This window comes from Leptonotus elevatus, chromosome 19 (genome assembly GCF_054856555.1).
Source record: "Leptonotus elevatus isolate MCC_2025b chromosome 19, RoL_Lele_1.0, whole genome shotgun sequence".
Classification (NCBI taxonomy): Eukaryota; Metazoa; Chordata; class Actinopteri; order Syngnathiformes; family Syngnathidae; genus Leptonotus; species Leptonotus elevatus.
Genome location: NC_141257.1, coordinates 14583558 through 14603263, shown reverse-complemented (window position 1 = coordinate 14603263; position 19706 = coordinate 14583558). Strand labels below are relative to the sequence as shown.

The following is a 19706-nucleotide window of genomic DNA, read 5'->3' as shown; positions in this document are numbered from 1 at the left end:
TGGTAAAACTACTCTTAGAAGTATTTTTCCCCCAAAAAATGTACTCAAGTAAATGTACCGGAGTAATTGTAACTCGTTACTACCCACCTCTGGTCCTAAGCTGTGCCGGTGACCCAGAGTTTCAGCTCATTGGTAGCGCCCTGCGCTTGCAAACTGGAGATATGGTTCGGCATAGGTCCCATTTGAGAAAAAGAGGGGGGGGGGGCATCACTGGAGCAAAAAATGTTGGGCTTAGAACATTATGTCATTATTTATTAATTTGTCAAGTAAGACCATAAAAGAGAGTAATGTTTTGCGTTATTGTCTACCCCAATGTATGGCATCTTTGAGTAAACTTTGAGTATAATTTATGTATATTGAAAATACCCTAATCTTTATCAAATTACAAACCCCTTTTATTGCTTTTTAATGATATCCCCATGAGATGAGTCATCTAATTTTCGAGGGGTTCCTTTTGTGCTGGTCTGTGTGCAATATCAGTGTATGAACTACAAAAAGTTTAAATAACACATTCTAGTGAGTGTTTTGGAAGGCCATAAACTGGGTGCAGGCAAAAGAAAAAAAATACTGATACTTTATGCACCAAATTGTCATTTTAGTGATTAGCATGTCTGCCTCATAGTTAGGAGATTCAGATTCAATTTGTTCTGTACGAAGTTTGCAATGTTTGAGTTTTTTCCTGATGTCCTTACACATTACAACAACATGAATGGATGGATATTAATACTGTTTTTTAAACTTGTATACTTTATAGCCTAATGGTCACTAAAATGCATAGGCTGCCCTGACCATAAGCATTGTGCTTAAAGGCAAAATAGAACATTTTCTAGTGACGATAAGGAAAAAGAAACTACGTGAACCAACGGAATAAACAACAAAGAAACGTGATTATAACCTCTCACTCAATAGGCTGCTTGCAATTTCTATTTCAAAAGTTAATTGTCTCTTCACCCCATATAATTAGCTGTGGCAAGGGTGCTTGGTCATTTGTCTAGATGTTCACTCTCCTGCTGCCATCGCTGCAGTTGAAATGTAATATCATTATTATGGTTAGAATGAACTATAGAAGCCATAGTTAGACTTTGTGGTTGTCTCATTCAAATGACAGCTTCAATTGAAGTTGAGTTAGTTCAATTACTGTAATACTAGTATACTAAGACTAGGTCATTATGCTCATTATTCTCTCTCTCTATTTCTTTTTTGTTAACCTTGATCCTGTCACAGTGGTCACCATGACAACAGACGAAGCAGAAAGTAACCAGAAGAAGCCAAGGCAGCAGGAGGAGGCTGGCCAGGACGCAAAGCCGTCCTCTCCGGAAGAGGAACACCTCCGGCCTCGCAATCGCAACTCTGCCGGCCGCGGCCTCTCCCGCCTCTTCTCCTCCTTCCTGAAGAGACGTTCCCAGTGTGAGAGCGAGGGAGGGGAGAAGGAGGAAGAAGAAGCAAAAGCTCCCATTGCTGACCCTGAACCTGAGCTGAAGATTGAGGGAGAGGTGGCCCACGACCAGCACTCAGTCAGTAGCGCTGAGGCCCAGGTCAGGACACACATCAGTTTATATCTTTATCTGATGGAATTCTACAAGCAACGTCTCCTGTATTTCCTGGAGTAGTTAGCTCTGTCTTAATAGATGTTCCAAAAATCACACCTTCTTCCACCTCCTCCCTAGGGAAAAAATAAATAAAAGTTATTATTATTATGAAAAGTTACTCTGCTCTCCTTGAGCGTGTTTTAAACTGTTTAATGACACCCCAGTTGGAATATGCTGTAAAACTAAACACTAGGGGTGTCAGGCGGTAATTTATTTTAATCGTAATTAATTGCATGACTTCAATAGTTAACTCACAATTAAACGCACATTTTATATATGTTCTGAATGTGCAATAAAATATTGTTTTCTCACATTTCATACTCTTGTTAACATATAAGTTAGAACAAAATGTTAAACGAATAAATATGGCTTCATCTTTTAGTCATTGATACAGTCATTTCCTAATAATTCATAAAAATTGAGTTAAAATTAAAAAGGTATACTGTACTGTAAAAATCAAGTGTAATATTGATCTGTGTTGAGGTCATTTTTCTGCCGCGAGATGGCATAATTGTATTTGGAAGACATTGGTGACAGCTCAGTGCATTTTTCTTTTCATATTAAGAGCTATCTAATCTTTAACATGAAGTAACTTGTGAAATTCTGCACATTTTTCAAATTGTAAAATACAACTTGACCTCAGTCTCCACAAATATATTCCTAATTATTAAATGTATTACTGCTAAATTTTGATGTGGAAATTTTTGCTGCTTTTTGACTGGAATTCCCCCAGTACAGGCTTTCCAGGTAAAATTTGTGGCGTTAAAGGAACTTTAAATTAACTAAAAATTAACGCACTAATATTGACACTCCTACTAAACACACAACAAAAAAGATGAGACATGCTTTGCTTTAGAAACATCGCCATTGCTAATGCTAAAGTCAATGTAAAATCCCATTGACATGCTTATAGCAAATTAGAATCGACTTCCGGGAGTGGTTTAACTTTAAATAATGAATATTCACACCCAATACTGCAGGACAATATACAGACAGTTTATATCACAATACTAAAAGGCAAATATTTATCTCAATCTATGAACAAATGGGTTATATTAATAAAGCTTAATTGCAACTTTCTTTTTCTACTCTTATATATGTGTGTACATGCGCAACACCACACGGCCCCAATTGAGGCCAACTCGCACACAGCAGGGACAGCCAGTATTTGTTTTTATCGCTATTATTTTTAGTATATTCTTATTTTACTTTATTAATCAATTATTTTCTGATTTATATTTTCAAGTTACATTTAAAGTTGAGTTTTCAAGAATTCAAACAACTTTTTACTGTCATACCAACACACATTTCCACATGATATGGCTCGAATTATGATACCAGAGGTCTCAGGTTACCTCAGCAAGTCCAAAAATTTGAAAATCAAAATAGAACAACAAAATAAGATCAAATGAATATGATAATTAGATACGGAAGTTGATTATTGTTTGATTGTGTGCAAATATATACAATGCAGCAAAGGTGTGGAGGCAGCAGAATGAAAATGCAAGAGGCTTGAATTGCAGATGATATTTATATGGTCATTTTGTATTTGGAAAAAAAAAAGAGTGCTCAAGAATAAAGAAAGAGTTGTGTTCAATGTGCAGGGATGAATAGGTAATTTTGAGTAGTTGAGTTTTGACAGTTGAATAAAGACAGTTTTGTACACTGTATTTTTTAATCAAATCATCTTCCTCAGGCTGCCCAGGTAGAGAAGAAAGAAGCCGAGGAGGAGGAAGGTGGAAAAGACAAGGGTCTCAACAAGGAAAAAGCAGAGGTGGCTACACTGGAGAAAGCGGAAGACAGCAAGAAGGAAGAGGAGGAGGAGGAGGAGGAAGAGGAAGAGGAGGGGAAGGAGGAAGGAAAGGAGGGTGGTTCTGAAGGTAGCAGTAACGGAGAGAAAGAAGAGAAGGCAGCGGAGGAGGAGTCCAAAACTCCTAAAGCTCAACGTCGCCCCAAAACCATGCAGATTAAAGTCACCCTGCTGGATGACACTCTGTACGAGTGTGAACTGGATGTAAGAAACAATAACTCTTTATTTTTATATATATATTTTTTTTTTGTTGTATTATATATATTTTTTAATTATTTATTGTATTTTTATTTTTATATATATATATTTTGTAACTTTTTTTTAATTTATTTATTTATTTTTTATTTTTTATTTTGCCTGAAAAAAGGCAATATTTGTTATGCTGTTATTAGTCATCTTTAAGCCCTACAGTCAAACGACACGGCTGTGTCAATTGTTAATTATAGTTCAAAGGACGTCAGGCAGTAAATGGCCTTCAGGCTGTAGTTTTGACACCATTGCTATATAGTCGGGCAACCATTTAAAATCACTATCACACAGTCATTGAATTGGATCTGAATCCCCGCTTGCTGCATAGAAGTCAGATAAATGAACAAACACAAAATCACAGTCTAACATCGCAAAGATCTTCAGATATGCAAATTCACTCATTTGATGTACGCTTAACTGAGGTCTTGTGAGGTATGACCAAAAACCATTTGATATCTTATTTTCGATAGAAGTGCCACTTTACAGTTGGTAGGGATTTGAGCCACAAAAATTCCTTTCACATTTTGTCAACTTCAGACATCAAGTACCATTAAACATATTCAGAGGTGGCAAATCCAGGTCCAGAAAGTAAAAACCCTGCCTTAGCTCCAGGTGCTACTTAGCTATCTCCTTAGCTAGCTTCCCGGGTGCTTGTTTAACTGCTAGGGAGCTAGCTAGCTAGCTAGCATGAGGGGCTAAAGCCAAACTGTGGCAGGGTTTTTACTTTCTGGACCTGGATTTGCCATCTCTGAACATATTGAAATCACAAACACTCAAATTATCAAAACTTTAATCAAAATTTAAAAAAAATAAGTATAGATTAATGAGTCACTTAAACAATATAACCCTTAACAAACATAATCTTACCACAATATCGTCCTTCTAACCTTTGACAATTGATGATTTTCATTGGAGTGGAAGTCAACCATAAACATTTCTTGACAATAATATGTTATATGTGACCTCACTAGTCTAAACATGACATTCTGATTAATATTACATTTGTGGAATAAGAGTTATGAAGCTAACTCCAGCTGTTTTCATCCATCTTAGGGGGCGGCCATTTTGCCACTTGCTGTCTACTGAAGATGACATCAATGTTGCTCAGGGCTCAGGCAACGACCAATCACAGCTCATCTGTTTTCTAAAGCTGCACTGTGATTGGTTGTTACTTGAGCCCTGAGCAACATTGATGTCATCCTCAGTCGACAGCAAGTGGCAAAATGGCCGCCCCCTGAGATAGATAAAAATGGCTGGATTTTGCTGCCTAACTCATATTCCACTAACACAATATTAACCAGAATGCCATATTTAGACTAGTGGGGCTGCATAGAACATATTATTGTAAAAAAAATTGGGTTGACTTCGCCTTTAAAAAAAATAATAATTACTGTGGTGACCTGCTGGCATCTGCCCTACAGGACCAAAACAAAAAGAAGAAGAAAATAACCCAAATGGAACGCTTTCAATTGGAACACGATACTCTTATCACGCAAAAGACACTGATTCATCTTCCAGGAACAGCAAGCACGACTTAATGAAACGTCAACACTCAAAATAATAAATAAATCTAACAAAGGATTTAATCAAAAAGCAAGACTACAAGGCTCCTTCCTTCGTGATGTATGCTATTTTTAGAAGGAAACATCTCTCATTTGCTGAGCACCTGCTTCAGTCTGACTAAAAGCTGTTAGCGGCCCTTTGGGCAAGGACACAATTCCCCTGATGTGTCCTGTTCTCACCATCCATTCAGCCATGTTTAACACTATAATGAAATCACTCTCCCCCTATAAGTCACTGTCTGTTACATTATCAGGTGAGCACTAAATGAAATAGCGTCTTGTTCTTTTTGTACTCGTGTCAGAAACATGCCAAAGGCCAGGAGTTGTTCACAAAAGTATGTGACCACCTCAATCTGCTGGAGAGAGACTATTATGGGCTGGTCATCTGGGAGACACCCAAGGTGAAGGTGAGCCGGTGTCGAACTGTCAATCAGTTGGAGACATTTCAGCAATAGCGACCTCAGCATTTCATTTTAAAGCGGCTCTGAATATGTAAATGCCAATGTGAAGTAGATTAATTCAGGGGTTAGGGACCCTCATACACTATAAGGTAGATTCTGACATGCCTTATTTATTTTTTCAGACTTTGATGGACCTGGCCAAGGAGATCCGCAGGCAGGTGCAAGGTAAGCTCAGTATAGGCTACAAATGCGCCTCCTCACATCGTAATTTGGGATGTTAAAGGCCATTGCAATACAATTTGTCATCCCTTTTCAAGGTGCCAACTATGATTTCACGTTCAATGTGAAATTCTACCCTCCGGATCCAGCCCAATTGTCTGAAGATATCACAAGGTATAGCATCAGTTCAATCTTGTCAGACTTTTTTTCTGCAATAAAAGCTTATTGTTGATTACCTTTATTTGTCTCGAGAGGTGCGTACTATAATCTCTACCCAAACACCATTAGGGACCTTTGTTCACCTCAGATTTCTAAACAATTTTTCCCATGAAAGTAATAGGAATCATAAAAACTGTACAGGTGTCTATTTATTTATTTATTTTTAAAGGGACAGTGTGTATTATTTAGTGCCATCTAGTGGTGAACTAATAGAATGCAGCAATTTTGAAACCTACGCACTACGGTGCCTCAGAGAGACTGTCCGGTGAGCGGGAGCGCAGAACTCACTGGAGAAGCTAATAAGAGCGGCTAGCACAAGCTAGCTGGAGTGGCTAACAAAAGCAGCTAGCAAGAGAATCTAGCAAAAGCTAGCGAGAGCAATATAGAGGGAGTCAAGCATCCTAATACTGTATTCACGCTAGTGTTGCACTGGATACCGGTACCAGTACCGTACCTCGATGTTTTGGCGTCAAAAACGGCTCAGTATCATTTTTTTTTTTTGTGCCGGTACTTTAAAAAATCAATATGAGACAGCCCGCCAACTCTGTTTTAAAGGCAGGTACACATACACGCATGGCCGCCTGTCTACCGATATGTAGAAAACGCCTTAAGTAAGCGACACGCCTCTTTTAGCGTGTGTGCAAGAGGGCGCAGGACGATGGCTTCACGCACTGAAGCACTCGCTGGACGCGCACTCCTCGTTGAGAAGTATGACGCCCTAATTAAGGCTCCACGGGAGCGCAAACTGAGTGGAAGCCACGCGACAGCATTGGCATTGCCTACGCATGTTTTCAATAAACACATGAAGAACACACGTGTGGTTTTTAATTTTAGAAACGTTTTGTAACGAGCAAATGTTTTTCGCGGAGAGGCAGAAGAAAAAGCAGCAATCATTCCTGTAGTGGACTTAAGGTGCGTTCAAGAACAGGCACACGGTGGGAAATCACAGTTATGCATAGAAAAAGCTCAGACGACTGACAGAGCAACAGACACAGGTTGTGACACATTTTTGACACTTCCCTTAAAAATAAGTGGAGTGTGAATTATTTTGTTCCCAGTTTGTAGTATTTGATTACGCATTCGACTAATTGGGAGCAGAATGGAGAAGAGCAGAGACATGTATGCACACTCAAGCAACGTTACATTGAGTCATTGGAGTGCCACTGTATTGCCAATATTTAAAACGGATGACATCAAATGCAGCCAATACAGTACTTAAAGAATATGGCATGCGATGTGAAAGCACATACAGTATATACATAAATATATATATACATACATATACATAATTTGAAGTTCTTTTATCAGTTTTAATTTTGCTGCTTTTGCTGATGTTTTAGAGTTTTGTCGAGGTACCGTTTCAGTACCGGTATTGAGGTATTTTATGCAGGTATCGTATCGAAGTTAAAATTTTGGTATCGTGACAACACAAATTCACGCACAAGCGGCAGAGGCTAACTATGTCAGGAAAGTTCTTCTCCTTTGGGTAACTGTAGCAGAAAGATGGCGGTGAAACATGGCAGCCACCTGTAAAGCGTGGTGCGACCTATCTAATATAATTAGCGATTACTAGACCTACGGTTATATAAAAGAATGTATGTAGATGTGATAGCACATATTTTTTAGGGTAGTTTTGGGAATTAAGAGTGTTCTTTTAAATGAAGGAATCATTAGATCACCACTAGATGACGCTCAATAATACACACTTCTTCTTTAAGTATCATTTATCATTGTTAATGGCCATACAGGGGCAAAAAGGGACTTCAACCATTGAAACATTCAGGGCTCTATTTTCATTATCGGCCGAAATCCTGTGCACCACGCAACATAACTGCGCTGGTAAATTCACAGACAAACACAGGCCAGTGAACTGAGAGTGGGAGAACTGAGCAAACTTTCAGTCATGACTTTTCAATTGTCATATACTTATAAAATGTGATTTGTTAATTGGTACACACAAAGAAATAGTTTTCTTAACAAATGTATTAAAGAATATATTGCACAAATAAGTAGACTCCGAGAAAAAGACTGACAACTTGTTAATTCCAGGCCGAGCAGACATGTTGCTATTCATAAAAGTCATGGAGGTCATAGAAATTACTAGTAGTCGTTTTTGTTGTGAAATGCATTGTTTGTATTAATTATTTTGATCAAACTAAGGATTTTGTAATCTATGCATAAAAAAATACCGATTAATCTGACGATTATTTAAAAACATTAAATGCATAAAATTGTGTTTCCACAGCATTTGTGTGTGAATATTTATTTGAAGGAAAAACACTCCCAAAGTCTATGCTAACTTCCTGTTAGCATTTGAATGGGATCTTCCCTTCACTTTTAGCATTAGCGCTAGGCTAGCGATGTTTTAAAAAACAAATATGTTTTGTATTTTAATATACAGGGGGATGTAATTTTTATCGTTTAGTTCTACAGTTAACTCCCACTGGGGTGTAATGAAACAGCTTAAAGGACGCTTAGGGACAACAGAATAACCAGCGTAACATACGCTACAGACTTGCATTCAGGGTACTTTCGCAGCGTTGGAAACTTCGGTTTTCTTCGATGATAGACTTTTTTGGGGGGAGGGCCTTTTTTTCTTCTTTTTCTTTAATTTTTGTCGCTGAATATGTTTTAGGAACTCAAGTCTTGCATTACTTGTCATTTTCAAGGTATTACCTGTGTCTCCAACTACGTAATGATATCCTGCAAGGGCGTCTGCCGTGTTCTTTTGTCACCCTGGCCTTGCTTGGCTCCTACGCTCTGCAGTCCGAACTGGGCGAGTATGACCCTGAGGTGCATGGCAAAGAATATGCCAAGGAGATGAAGATGGCTAATGGGCAGACCAAGGAGCTTGAGGACAAGATGATAGAGCTGCACCGCACTTACAGGTCAGAACACTGGCTTCATCTGTCAGTGGTCGAAGTGCTCATATAAATTAAAGTCAGTGCAATGATATGACATATTCATATAGAAGCCCTTGAAATGGTCCATAATATACCGGTACAATAAAGTGCTACCTTGAGTTACAAGTTTAATTCATTCCATGACATAACTCAAGCAATAATTCCCATTGAAATGAATGGAAGGTGGTTAATGTAAACACCACACTTTTGTTGTTACATGTTTTTAATATGGAAAATCAGCATTGTATTGTAAAATAAAAATATAAAAACATAAAAGAATGTGAAGAAAGAAACTGTAATTAAAATATAATTTAGTTTACGACAGAGGTGGCAAATTCAGGTCCAGAAAGTAAAAACCCTGCCACAGTTTGGCTTTAGCCATTGATGCTAGCTAGCTAGTTAGCTGGGCTAGTTAGCAGGTAAACGAGCACCATGGGAGCTATCTAGGGCGCTAGCTAGCTAGCACCTGGGGCTAAAGACAAACTGTGACAGGGTTTTTACTTTCTGGACCTGGATTTGCCACCTCTGGTTTTGCAATATAGTTAGGCACCATTGTACAACGTTCATTTTAGTGTTACAGTATTTGCACCGTTGCCTTCTGTCCTGTAATTATTTAATGTTCATAATACTAATTGACTGCAGCCATTTTCACCTAAGCAACCCCTTTCGCTTCCGGCTGTTTTACTGGATTTTGACTGATTTTGCAAGGCCCACAGAATATTGTGTTTTATTGCTACAAAAACATGGAACCGACCAAAATAAAGATTAGAGTCTCTACTTTCATCAGGAAAAAAAGTACATTTCTATCTGTTTCCGTTTTGCTAGCTAAGTTTCATCATTATTCACAAATCTATTTAGAAATGTGAGTAATGAGCTTTTTTTTCAACAGGCCCTGGTTGGTCTCTTTTGCTCTGCTGCCACCTGCTGACCTTTTGTGTAATAACTACAATTTCTTCAGCCGTTATTTGCTGTTGAGAGGCTGCATCAAAGCTACGTGCTCTAGTATAAAAAAAAGCACGTAAAACATTTATAAATACGTCTTTGGGACACTTAAAACATTTAAAATAGAGTGTATTTATAGTTTTAGGGAGCAAATTAGTTTAGGTCTGATCCTGCATCCTGGTTAGTTGACCTTGCCTTGGCTTTGCAGGTCAATGAGTCCAGCTCAGGCTGACATGATGTTCCTGGAGAACGCAAAGAAGCTATCCATGTATGGAGTTGACCTCCACCAGGCCAAGGTGAACACAGTTGTTGTAAAGCAAATAAATTATCATTATTTGATACTGAGACAGTAGCAAACATGATCTCCACAGCCTTTGACAATGTTATATTATATATTATAGAAAAAACACACAATGCATCACATCACATGTCACAAGTCTGCCTGTGTGGGTCCAACAACAAGAAGACATGTGACTTGTCAGATTTTATAACAGAAATCAGGTCAATCTGTTTGCATCAGACCAGGAATTTAATTTATTTAGGGTACCCTTTAGAAGGGTGTGCTGCCCCCTTGTGGGTTTTATTACACAGTACAATACAATATTATATTGTTTCATATTTGCAGAGCACTGCTTTGCCTATTTAACGCAATCCAAGTAAATTGTATCCATGTTTTAAGTTGATAGTATCATCAATAAAATAAATTGATGTTTTAATTAATAAAATTACCTAACACCATACATACAAGTCCATATTTATTCACAGTAACAGATATTGCAATGGTTGTGCCTTTTTTTTTTTTGTGCATTATAAGATGTACAAACCCTAACACATTGAAAAAAAAAACTAATCATTGCGTCTGTCAGGATCTCGAAGGCGTGGACATCATGCTGGGAGTTTGCTCCAATGGTCTGATGGTTTATAAAGACAAACTGAGGATCAACCGTTTTCCCTGGCCCAAAGTCCTGAAGGTCTCATACAAACGCAGCAACTTTTTCATCAAAATACGTCCATCAGAGGTACACAAACCCAAAACATTCACCCGCTTCTGCAAACTGCTTTAAATATCCTATATAGGTTGGAGTCGGTTATCTTTCTTGCCATCTCCTCCTTCAGATAGAACAGTATGAGAGTGCTATAGGCTTCAAACTACCGAACTACAAAGCGGCCAAGAAACTGTGGAAAGTTTGTGTAGAACACCACACTTTTTTCAGGTATTGTATTAGGATGTTTCAATATTCTCACAGGAATGTTTTCAAAGTGTGAAGTTCACATGATTAGATAATCAAACGTGTGTGTACAGGCTGACATCCACTGAGATGGTCGCAACTCCCAGGAAATTTCTGGCTCTAGGCTCCAAATTTCGGTACAGCGGTCGAACTCAGGCTCAGACCAAACAGGCCAGCTCTCTCATTGACAGACCAGCTCCCCTTTTCCAGCGCACTTCCAGTAAGAGGAACTCCCGCAGCATGGATGGAGGTGGAGTATTTATCTATTCTGTTGGTCTACCAAGTCACGAATGGCATAATGCTTCGTTCACTGAAATTTGATATGACACTGTCATTGTCAAATTTGCCTAAAATTAATACAAACTCAGAGACACCTTATTGAAAATTGGTCTTAATCGCATTATTATATGCACAAAGTCCATGTACAAGACTGTGCAAAGGTCACAGGTCACCACTAGCTTTAGGTTTTAAATAACTTTATGCACACCAGTAATTTTAGCATAGTAGCATCATCTGTTCCCCAGAACCATACAAACCAGAGGAGGGGAACTGGAGTCATATAAATTTCGTGTCGACTTAAGTTATAATTTTATGACTTGCGACTTGGCAAAAACTTAATCTCGATTTAATTGGCTTTGACTTGGCATTCATTAGACTCAACTTGACTTTGGCTTGAACTCCATGACTAGATAAATCATTCTGTTTACATTTGAAATTTGGATGTTTTTTAAGAAAAGTTACGATTATATCGGGTTGTGAACTTGTGCCTTCCACCAATTTGGCAAAACTGGTAATGATGGCCACCATTATGCCGTGGCCAGGACAAGGTATGAGGCTGACTCCATGAGCAAATGTCACCAAAAGAAGAATAAGCTACATTTGGATTCAAGAATGTTCCTTCTCATTTAACCAGGAAAAAAAACAGTAGCAACACTCAAGGCTTGAAACTTGAATATAAGAGACACAACGTTTACTGCCGTCTGTCAGATGCAGGTAAACTAACTGTGGGAAGTTTGAACTGTCTGTGAAGCTAAGCTACTAGCTAGGTTAGCTCTACAGTTTAGCTAGGTAGCTGGCTGTGTGAATTGTGAAGCTACGCTAGCTTAGTTAGCACCACAATTTAGCTCACCAACAGCTGGTCTAATATTAACAAAACTTGATGTTGGTTCTGTGTTTAATTGAGAAGACAATGAAGTGAAAGAGTAGACATATACAACATGGAGACTCTCCATGTGAGAGTATAATCTTGAAACTACCAATAAAAGAAGCAATTGTTATTTAAGCGTAGACATCTATACATAGAATCCACTTGGAGTACTTTTCTGGCTGTGAGCTTGTCCGCCATATTTGATGTGGGAGGGCCCCCTCAACCTCATAAAGTGACAACCTACAAAGTGCAAATCTTATTCACCCTTTTACACACTCTAATAGTATTGGGAAACAACGGTACGAAAAACGTGTAATTTTTAAATTTGATGATTACTGTGTATGTAACGCTCACATTCCGTTTATTTTAATATTTATCATCAGTAACAGTGTGACACTCATGTTAGTATGTTCTGTTTGGGAATCCTAATAATTTTGATATCATTGCATCATTACATCACAATTGCCCCTGGATTTGGTTATCATTTTAATGGTTAGTTTTGAACAGAAGTCAGAAAAATGTTGGCAAAGCTTTGAACACCTGTGGTCTAAACACTTTGCCGATTTTTACTTCTCTTGAATGTTTCCCTTCTATGTTTACTCAAGCCATGGCGTCCACTCCAGACAACAAATCAAGCCGCCCAGTCAGCGCACCCATAATGTCACCGCTGTCTCCCGGTGAGAACACGCCATCGCCGCTGTTGCACACCCTTCATCTTGCCAACCGCAGCAGCAGCTCCACACCCAAGTTTCAGCGCTCTGCAGACAGGAAAACAGAGCTCAAGGGCCATAGTCGCAAAAGCGATTCCACCAAAACCCAGAGCCCCAGACCAGAGTCCACTCCAGAAATTAAGGTATTGTGCATTGTGAAGTCAGGCTTTTTATTTGTGTTATTATTTACAGAGAGGGGCTACAACACACAGTAGCACACATTATATGAACAATATAAATGGTATCTAGAAAAAAATCTTAAAAACGGTCCAGCATGCTCTCATTAACTATCATTGTAGTATTTGGAGAGCATACAGAGGGAAACATACAGCATTAGCTTTTTATTCACAGGGTAACTAAAAATATATTTATGAAAAGTTTGAGTTCACAAGTTGTGCATGGGCTCAATCTTGATGTGTGTGAGCTGTGTCTGCGCTACTAGACATTGGCCAGGAGAGAACGGAGACATTCCCCCTCTGTCACCGCCACCAATGGGGAACGAGAGAAAAAGACCCAGGTTTGTTTACGGAATGCATGATCCGACCAAATGAAATACGTTAGCGACCTCTTCATTCAAAGTATTAGAGTGGTATTAATTTAAACTTCTTCAGTCTATTTCTTATTCTGGTTGTACAGATTTAACAGTTAAGTTGAACTATAATACTATCTTGGTTACCTAATGTTGTAAAACCTGACCACCAATATTATGCAGTATAATGCATAATATTTTCACAAAATAATGACAAACTAAAACTTACTTCATACATCCTTTGCGTTAAAAATGGTGTAGATAAAAGAAAAGTCTAATATGCTGGGATTTTAATGTACAATTGATTTGTCTGTAATATAACAAAGCCCTTTCTAGTTTTGTCAAATAATTTTCACATTTTTTAATTACTTAATGTAGTTATTTCCTTAATATTCAGCAGGGGTCACCAATTTTTTTTTTTTTTAAACACTTATTAGTTTCATACACACTCTTGAAATGACAAATTTGCTGAAATGATTTGGGGGTAAATCTTCTCATCGTTGTTGGCTAGCTAGCTAGCTAGCTCGTCTCCACGAACGCTATGGCTTAGTTGTGCACTACAGTACTGACCTTTGAGCTATGCAGTACTAAATTATAATTAGAAAATATTGGCGTTTATAAATTTACACCAAAATAATTACGTTTTTAAAAAGATACGTTAAATATAGTGCAGATGTTAGTGGCATTTATTATTATTATTTCAGATTAGCAATACAGGCCCACAGGCACCACGTTGCATGGTGACCCCTGGTATGCAGCATATAACATTCCTAAATTGACACCTTTGCTGACTAATACATCATGCAATTTAAATCGGAGTCTCACTTTTTTTTTTGTTAGATCACTTGAAAGACTTGAATTTGTGCATGTACGCTTTTCACTTTAACAAATGATTTCAGACGCAGAACTATAACACAAACATAACCTTTTTCTCTCTTTGATGGGAGAGCAGCATTCTCCTCAGGACAAAACAAAGATGGAGATGATGCGAGTGAGGAAGGTTAGCATGCATTGCTAACTCGTTTTTTTTTTTTTGCTTGCACCACCCACTTCCCCATTTTATTTTATTTATTTTCACAACAAAACTGTTTAGCTGCCTTTTTTCTTTTATATTACGTCCATGCGCTATAGAGGACTCCATTTTCAAATATTTTCACTGCTTGCAGTTGTTTTATGTGAAATGATGGATTTTGCCTTCTTATTTCTTATTTTTCCCATTGCCTCAAAGCAATAAACAGTAATTAATTAATTGATGTTTCAGTTTAAATCAAACAAATATTTAACATAATGATTTGATTATGATTTCAGTTTTGCATTTTGTTGAATAGACCTACATTATATATGTAAGCCACATCTGCTTCAACTATAGGAAATGACTGCTGAGATCGGCCAAAAACTTGACGCTAGTTGTGATCTATGCTGCTGCAACATGTGTTGTATAAAGTTCATTGTTGCGCAACTTGCACACAATCATGCTCTCCTCCACGCTTCCACTGAACGGTTTAATGTCAGTCAACACACCTTGTGTATCAGTGTTGTCAGGAATTCGGGCTTTGAGAAAAGTTTAATTTTGCCAGGACATGTGGTCAATCTTGGTCAACAACAGTGGGCCTGTTGGACACTTTGAGATACTTTTGTGATGAGGGGCTACAGTAACAACACTACTTTTTACAATTTGTTTTTTTACGAAAGAGGATTAGGGCCAGTGAAGAGGGGAAAAAGGTTGGCAGAATTCTGAAAGTGACAATTCTGACTTTAGTCTCAGAATTCTCACTTTAATGTCAGATTACAGATCACAGAATTAAGTGAGAATTATGTTGAAAATTCCTTCATTATGAGAATTTTTACTTTAAAGTGAGAATTCTGAGATTAAAGTCAGAATTCTCAAAGTGACAATTCTGACTTTATTCTCAGAATTCTCAAAGTGACAATTCTGACTTTATTCTCAGAATTCTCACTTTATTCTATTCTGACTTTAATCTCAGAATTCTCACTTTAAAGTGAGAATTCTCATAATCAAGGAATTTTCAACATAATTCCCACTTAATTCTGTGATTAAAGTCAGAATTATGACTTTAAAGTGAGAATGCTGGCTTTATTCACAGAATTTTCAAAGTGAGAATTCTGTGGTTAAAGTCAGAATTCACACTTTGAAGTGAGAATTCTGATTTTATTCTCATAATTCAGATTTTCTGACGCCCCCCCCACAATTCATAGCTCTAGAATAAAATGAAAATCCTGCCAACCTTTTTTTCCTCCACTTCACTGGCCCTAATCCTCTTCCGTAGTTTTTTTTCTCAGTTTCGACAAACCTTGCTTTATAAAAACGTAAGACTACTTTGATTAATGGTGACAGTAGCCCAGTCTGAAATTCTGATGCACTTCAGCAGGCTTTGCATGCAAATCGTGTTTGTTGATCTCACTTCCACCACTGTTGTGGGTCTCTGCTTGGTTCGTTCATACACGCAACTTGAGTCTGTGTATGGACATTTACGGTACCTTTGTTCTGAATGTGCCCGCATCACACACTGCAACCTTTTATTTTTCATGGTTCATGATTTTTGCCCTGGCTGGTGCTTCTCATTGGATTCCATTGCAAGGCAAATGCAATATTCAATGTTGTGAATGACTGCAAAGCAAATATCAATAGATGTTCTGTGTTTTCTACAGAAACGGGCTAAGAAACTTGAGGGTGAAACTATTTATATCAGACATAGCAATTTAATGTTGGAGGTTTGTATGTTCTTCACTTCTGTTTTTTGAATGTTGTCTTCATGTTTCTCTGCCTGCTTCATATTTCTGTAGATCTTTTTTTTCCCTTTGACTCTTCTGTTTCTCTTTATTCGTTGTATTGTTTTCAGCTAAACCCTAAAGGCTTGGCATGCACCATTTTCCTCTCTGACTCTGATGCAAGTAACTTCACTTCTCTTTGACATTGTCACTTTCATGTATTGTTTTCATGAACTACAGTTCAGTATGACTGGGTGTGTTTTCTTATGCTACATTAGTTTTGGCAAGGTTACACTGGGCCTGCAACTCTCGTGTTGCAACAAACAATACAAAGATGAAGTGTTTTAGAATTATGCTTCAAACAATTTAAGGGTTAAATTATATTTGGTTTATATACTAGAAGAACCATGAATTTGACCTGCCAAGAAACCTCGCACATGTACATTTAGTCTCTCAATTATATTAATTGTGAGGCCCAGAGTGGTTAATCTGTGCAACTGGGCAATTTTCCCAGTAGACCAGGTTTCTATATGTGCTCTTCGGAATAGCGACTCATACTTAAATTTTTGCCAGCCCACGAATCTGTTTGAAATCAGCAAACAAAGTGTCCGCCACATACTGTAAATCTTTTATCACCTTGCACAAATGTACTACTAATGCAATAAGTTGAACTAGTACGCTTTTATATTGTATTATATATCACTGACTGCACCTTTGCTATGTTGAACCAATTTAAGATTACAAGTTGAATTGTTGACCAACTTAATAAAATTGGTTCAATTGGTAACACACAATTGAATTAAGTTAATGCAAAGTGAATATATTAAGTTAAATTATGAGTTCATTAAACTTAACTCATTTGCTCCCAAAAACATATAAAAATGTTCTATTTTATATTTTGCCATGGTCCCAAGAATGTATTTAGATCTTTTTTGTTTGTTTTTTAAAATGCTAGAGCATACATAGAGGCTTTGATACAGCCTCTGACCTGAAAAGGTCGCTTAAAGCAATGGTAGTTATTACAAAAACGGCCAGCAGGTGGAAGCAGAGTATAAGAGACCAACCAGGGCTATGTTTCAACAAGCTCTTTTTCGCAGTGTTTTAAACAGATTTGTGAATAATAATTAAACTTAGCTATATTCTAATGCAAATTGCTGCAAAACACAAACCGATAAAGATATACCTTTTTTCCTGATGAAAGAAGAGATTAATCTTTCTTTTGGTAGGGTCCATGTTTTTATAGCAATAGAACACAATATTCTCTAGGCCTTGCATAATCAGTTAAAATCCAGTAAAACAGCCGGGCGCGAAGGGGGTTGCTTCAGTGAAAATGGCTAGGAGTGAATGAGTTAATATATTGAATTAAGTTAATCCAAAATAATATATTAAGTTTAATTAACTTCAATTCGATATGTAATCTTAAATTGGTTCAACAATTCTCTTTTTAGAGTGTACTTAAGTGTCACTAAGTCGCAATAATGTAATACCAAAAGTAGCAATAATTTAATACATGACTAAAAACAACATCACTGCAGCTATATTACAATTAAAAGATAAATACATTAAAAGGTCATAACACAGTCAGTCACAAGTGTTGACTACAACAAAGCATCCTTGGAAATCCCCGCAATCATAACTTTAGCATCAGTCTGCTGCACTGGAAGTGGTGTGAAGAGATTTCAAATAAGAGCGCTAACAGGAAGTGCCGTGTTAGCTAGGGTGACCAGATTTTCAAATAAAAAACTGGGACGCTGCAATTTCCTTGAAAATGAAATATGCAAAACATTTAACCAACTTTATTAGCTACTCAATCGACATCAACAGAAAGACAGCCGACATGCGCCGACAATCGCTAATGCTAAATGCTATCTTGGTGGACAGTTCAACAGCGCTAAACAATCAATGCACTCACCATTATCCAAACTATTTTGCTCTGTCCGACTCCCAACAGCTTTTGGAAGCTGTGCCAGTTACGCATTGTAACCTTGGAAATATCTGACTGGCGAGTGGCGACCGTAGTGGATAGTAGGACAACGTTTCACATGATTCGTAGATGTGAAAGCGGGAAGTAGTTCTTGTTCTAATGGAAGTTTATCCTTTAATCAATACAAATAAACAGAATGTTTCTGTGTTGAACTCATTAGACTACAGCAGTGTACAAAATGTTTTGCAAGTTTAATTATGATGTGCTAAATGACATAATTGGCCTTCTGTTCTGACAATCTTCCTTAAGGGAACTAGATAATTAAATGTGGTCTGCTCCCCAGTCATACAGCGTATATGTCAGTGAATAACCTTAGGACACTGTTGTTCATTCATTGTGCACATTATTTAAGAACCATGGCTACTTTTTGGCCTTTTGTTTCTACATTTGCTTTAACACTCACATGCTGTTTGCTTGTGTCATTGTACTTCTGCTCTTAACGCTGTTTAAATGAATACTTGTCTGAGTCTTTCAGTCAAAAGTGAACATTGCTCTTATATTTGATGTCATCAAGTGTGCAAATGGTCATAATATTTTGGCCGGTGAGTGTGCATTTCTGCTTGGTGGAACTTGTCATGCTTGCTGAGCGTTAATGAAGCATACATCACTTAAATGTTTCCTGTGGTCATTAGCTGCTATTTTGTATTGGCTCTTACCATAACATAACTTAAAATTACAAGATAATTAGATTTCAATCCAATTTGGATGACAGGAGACACATGATGACTTCTCTTAATTTAGTCTAGTGCCCATCCATCCACTCAGTAGGTTGTCGGAAATAGATAGCCTCGTTACAAGCCCTTTGTCTCAGGTTGCAAAAGAACAGGAACATTTTGGTACTTTATATTTATTTTGGCAAAAGAGCAATCACCTTCTACAATTGCATGTATTGGAATAATGCACAATATACACATTTGGGCGTTTTACTGTACACCATGCAGGATGCACATTTACATTTATTTTGCATGAAACCTGGTTGATTTGAACCAGGATTGTGATTCAATATGTTACTATAATGATTTTATGTCATTAACTCATTCACTCCCAGCCATTTTCACTGAAGCAACCCCCTTCACTCCCGGCTGTTTTGTTGGATTTTGACAGATTTTGCGAGACCAACAGAATATTGTGTTCTATTGCTATAAAAACATGGAACCTCCCAAAAGAAAGATTAGAGTCTCTTCTTTCATCTGGAAAAAAAAGTATATTTGTATTTGTGTTTCCGTTTTGCAGCAATTGGCATTAGAATATAGCTAAGTTTCATAATTATTCACAAACCTGTTGAAAACACTGGCAAAAAGAGCATGGCCCTGGTTGATCTCTTATACTCTGCTGCCACCTGCTGGCCGTTTTTTGTAATAAGGACCATTGCTTTAAGCGACCTCTTCAGGTTAGAAGCTGCATCAAAGCCTTCTGTATGCTCTAGCATAAAAAAACGTATTCATACATTTTTGGGATTGAATGAGTTAATTTTCCTTTTGTG

General features: G+C 37.6%; 1 protein-coding gene across 9 annotated transcripts in view; it reads left to right on the top strand.

Moving 5' to 3' along the window:
* Positions 1 to 19706, top strand: part of epb41a (erythrocyte membrane protein band 4.1a) — a 60347-nt gene that overhangs the window by 19260 nt on the left and 21381 nt on the right. For 2 of the 9 annotated variants that reach the window (XM_086062354.1, XM_086062353.1), the window contains exons 2-16: positions 1225 to 1535; positions 3286 to 3603; positions 5513 to 5617; positions 5794 to 5836; positions 5929 to 6004; positions 8719 to 8937; positions 10103 to 10190; positions 10761 to 10913; positions 11011 to 11108; positions 11198 to 11373; positions 12876 to 13123; positions 13423 to 13497; positions 14462 to 14509; positions 16180 to 16242; positions 16371 to 16418. In XM_086062354.1, the coding sequence (XP_085918480.1) occupies positions 1233 to 1535; positions 3286 to 3603; positions 5513 to 5617; positions 5794 to 5836; positions 5929 to 6004; positions 8719 to 8937; positions 10103 to 10190; positions 10761 to 10913; positions 11011 to 11108; positions 11198 to 11373; positions 12876 to 13123; positions 13423 to 13497; positions 14462 to 14509; positions 16180 to 16242; positions 16371 to 16418 (2061 nt within the window). In that variant the 5' untranslated portion in view covers positions 1225 to 1232. The remainder of the gene's footprint in view (positions 1 to 1224; positions 1536 to 3285; positions 3604 to 5512; positions 5618 to 5793; positions 5837 to 5928; positions 6005 to 8718; positions 8938 to 10102; positions 10191 to 10760; positions 10914 to 11010; positions 11109 to 11197; positions 11374 to 12875; positions 13124 to 13422; positions 13498 to 14461; positions 14510 to 16179; positions 16243 to 16370; positions 16419 to 19706) is intronic. The other 7 variants (XM_086062356.1, XM_086062355.1, XM_086062358.1 and 4 more) reach the window with 6 other exon arrangements.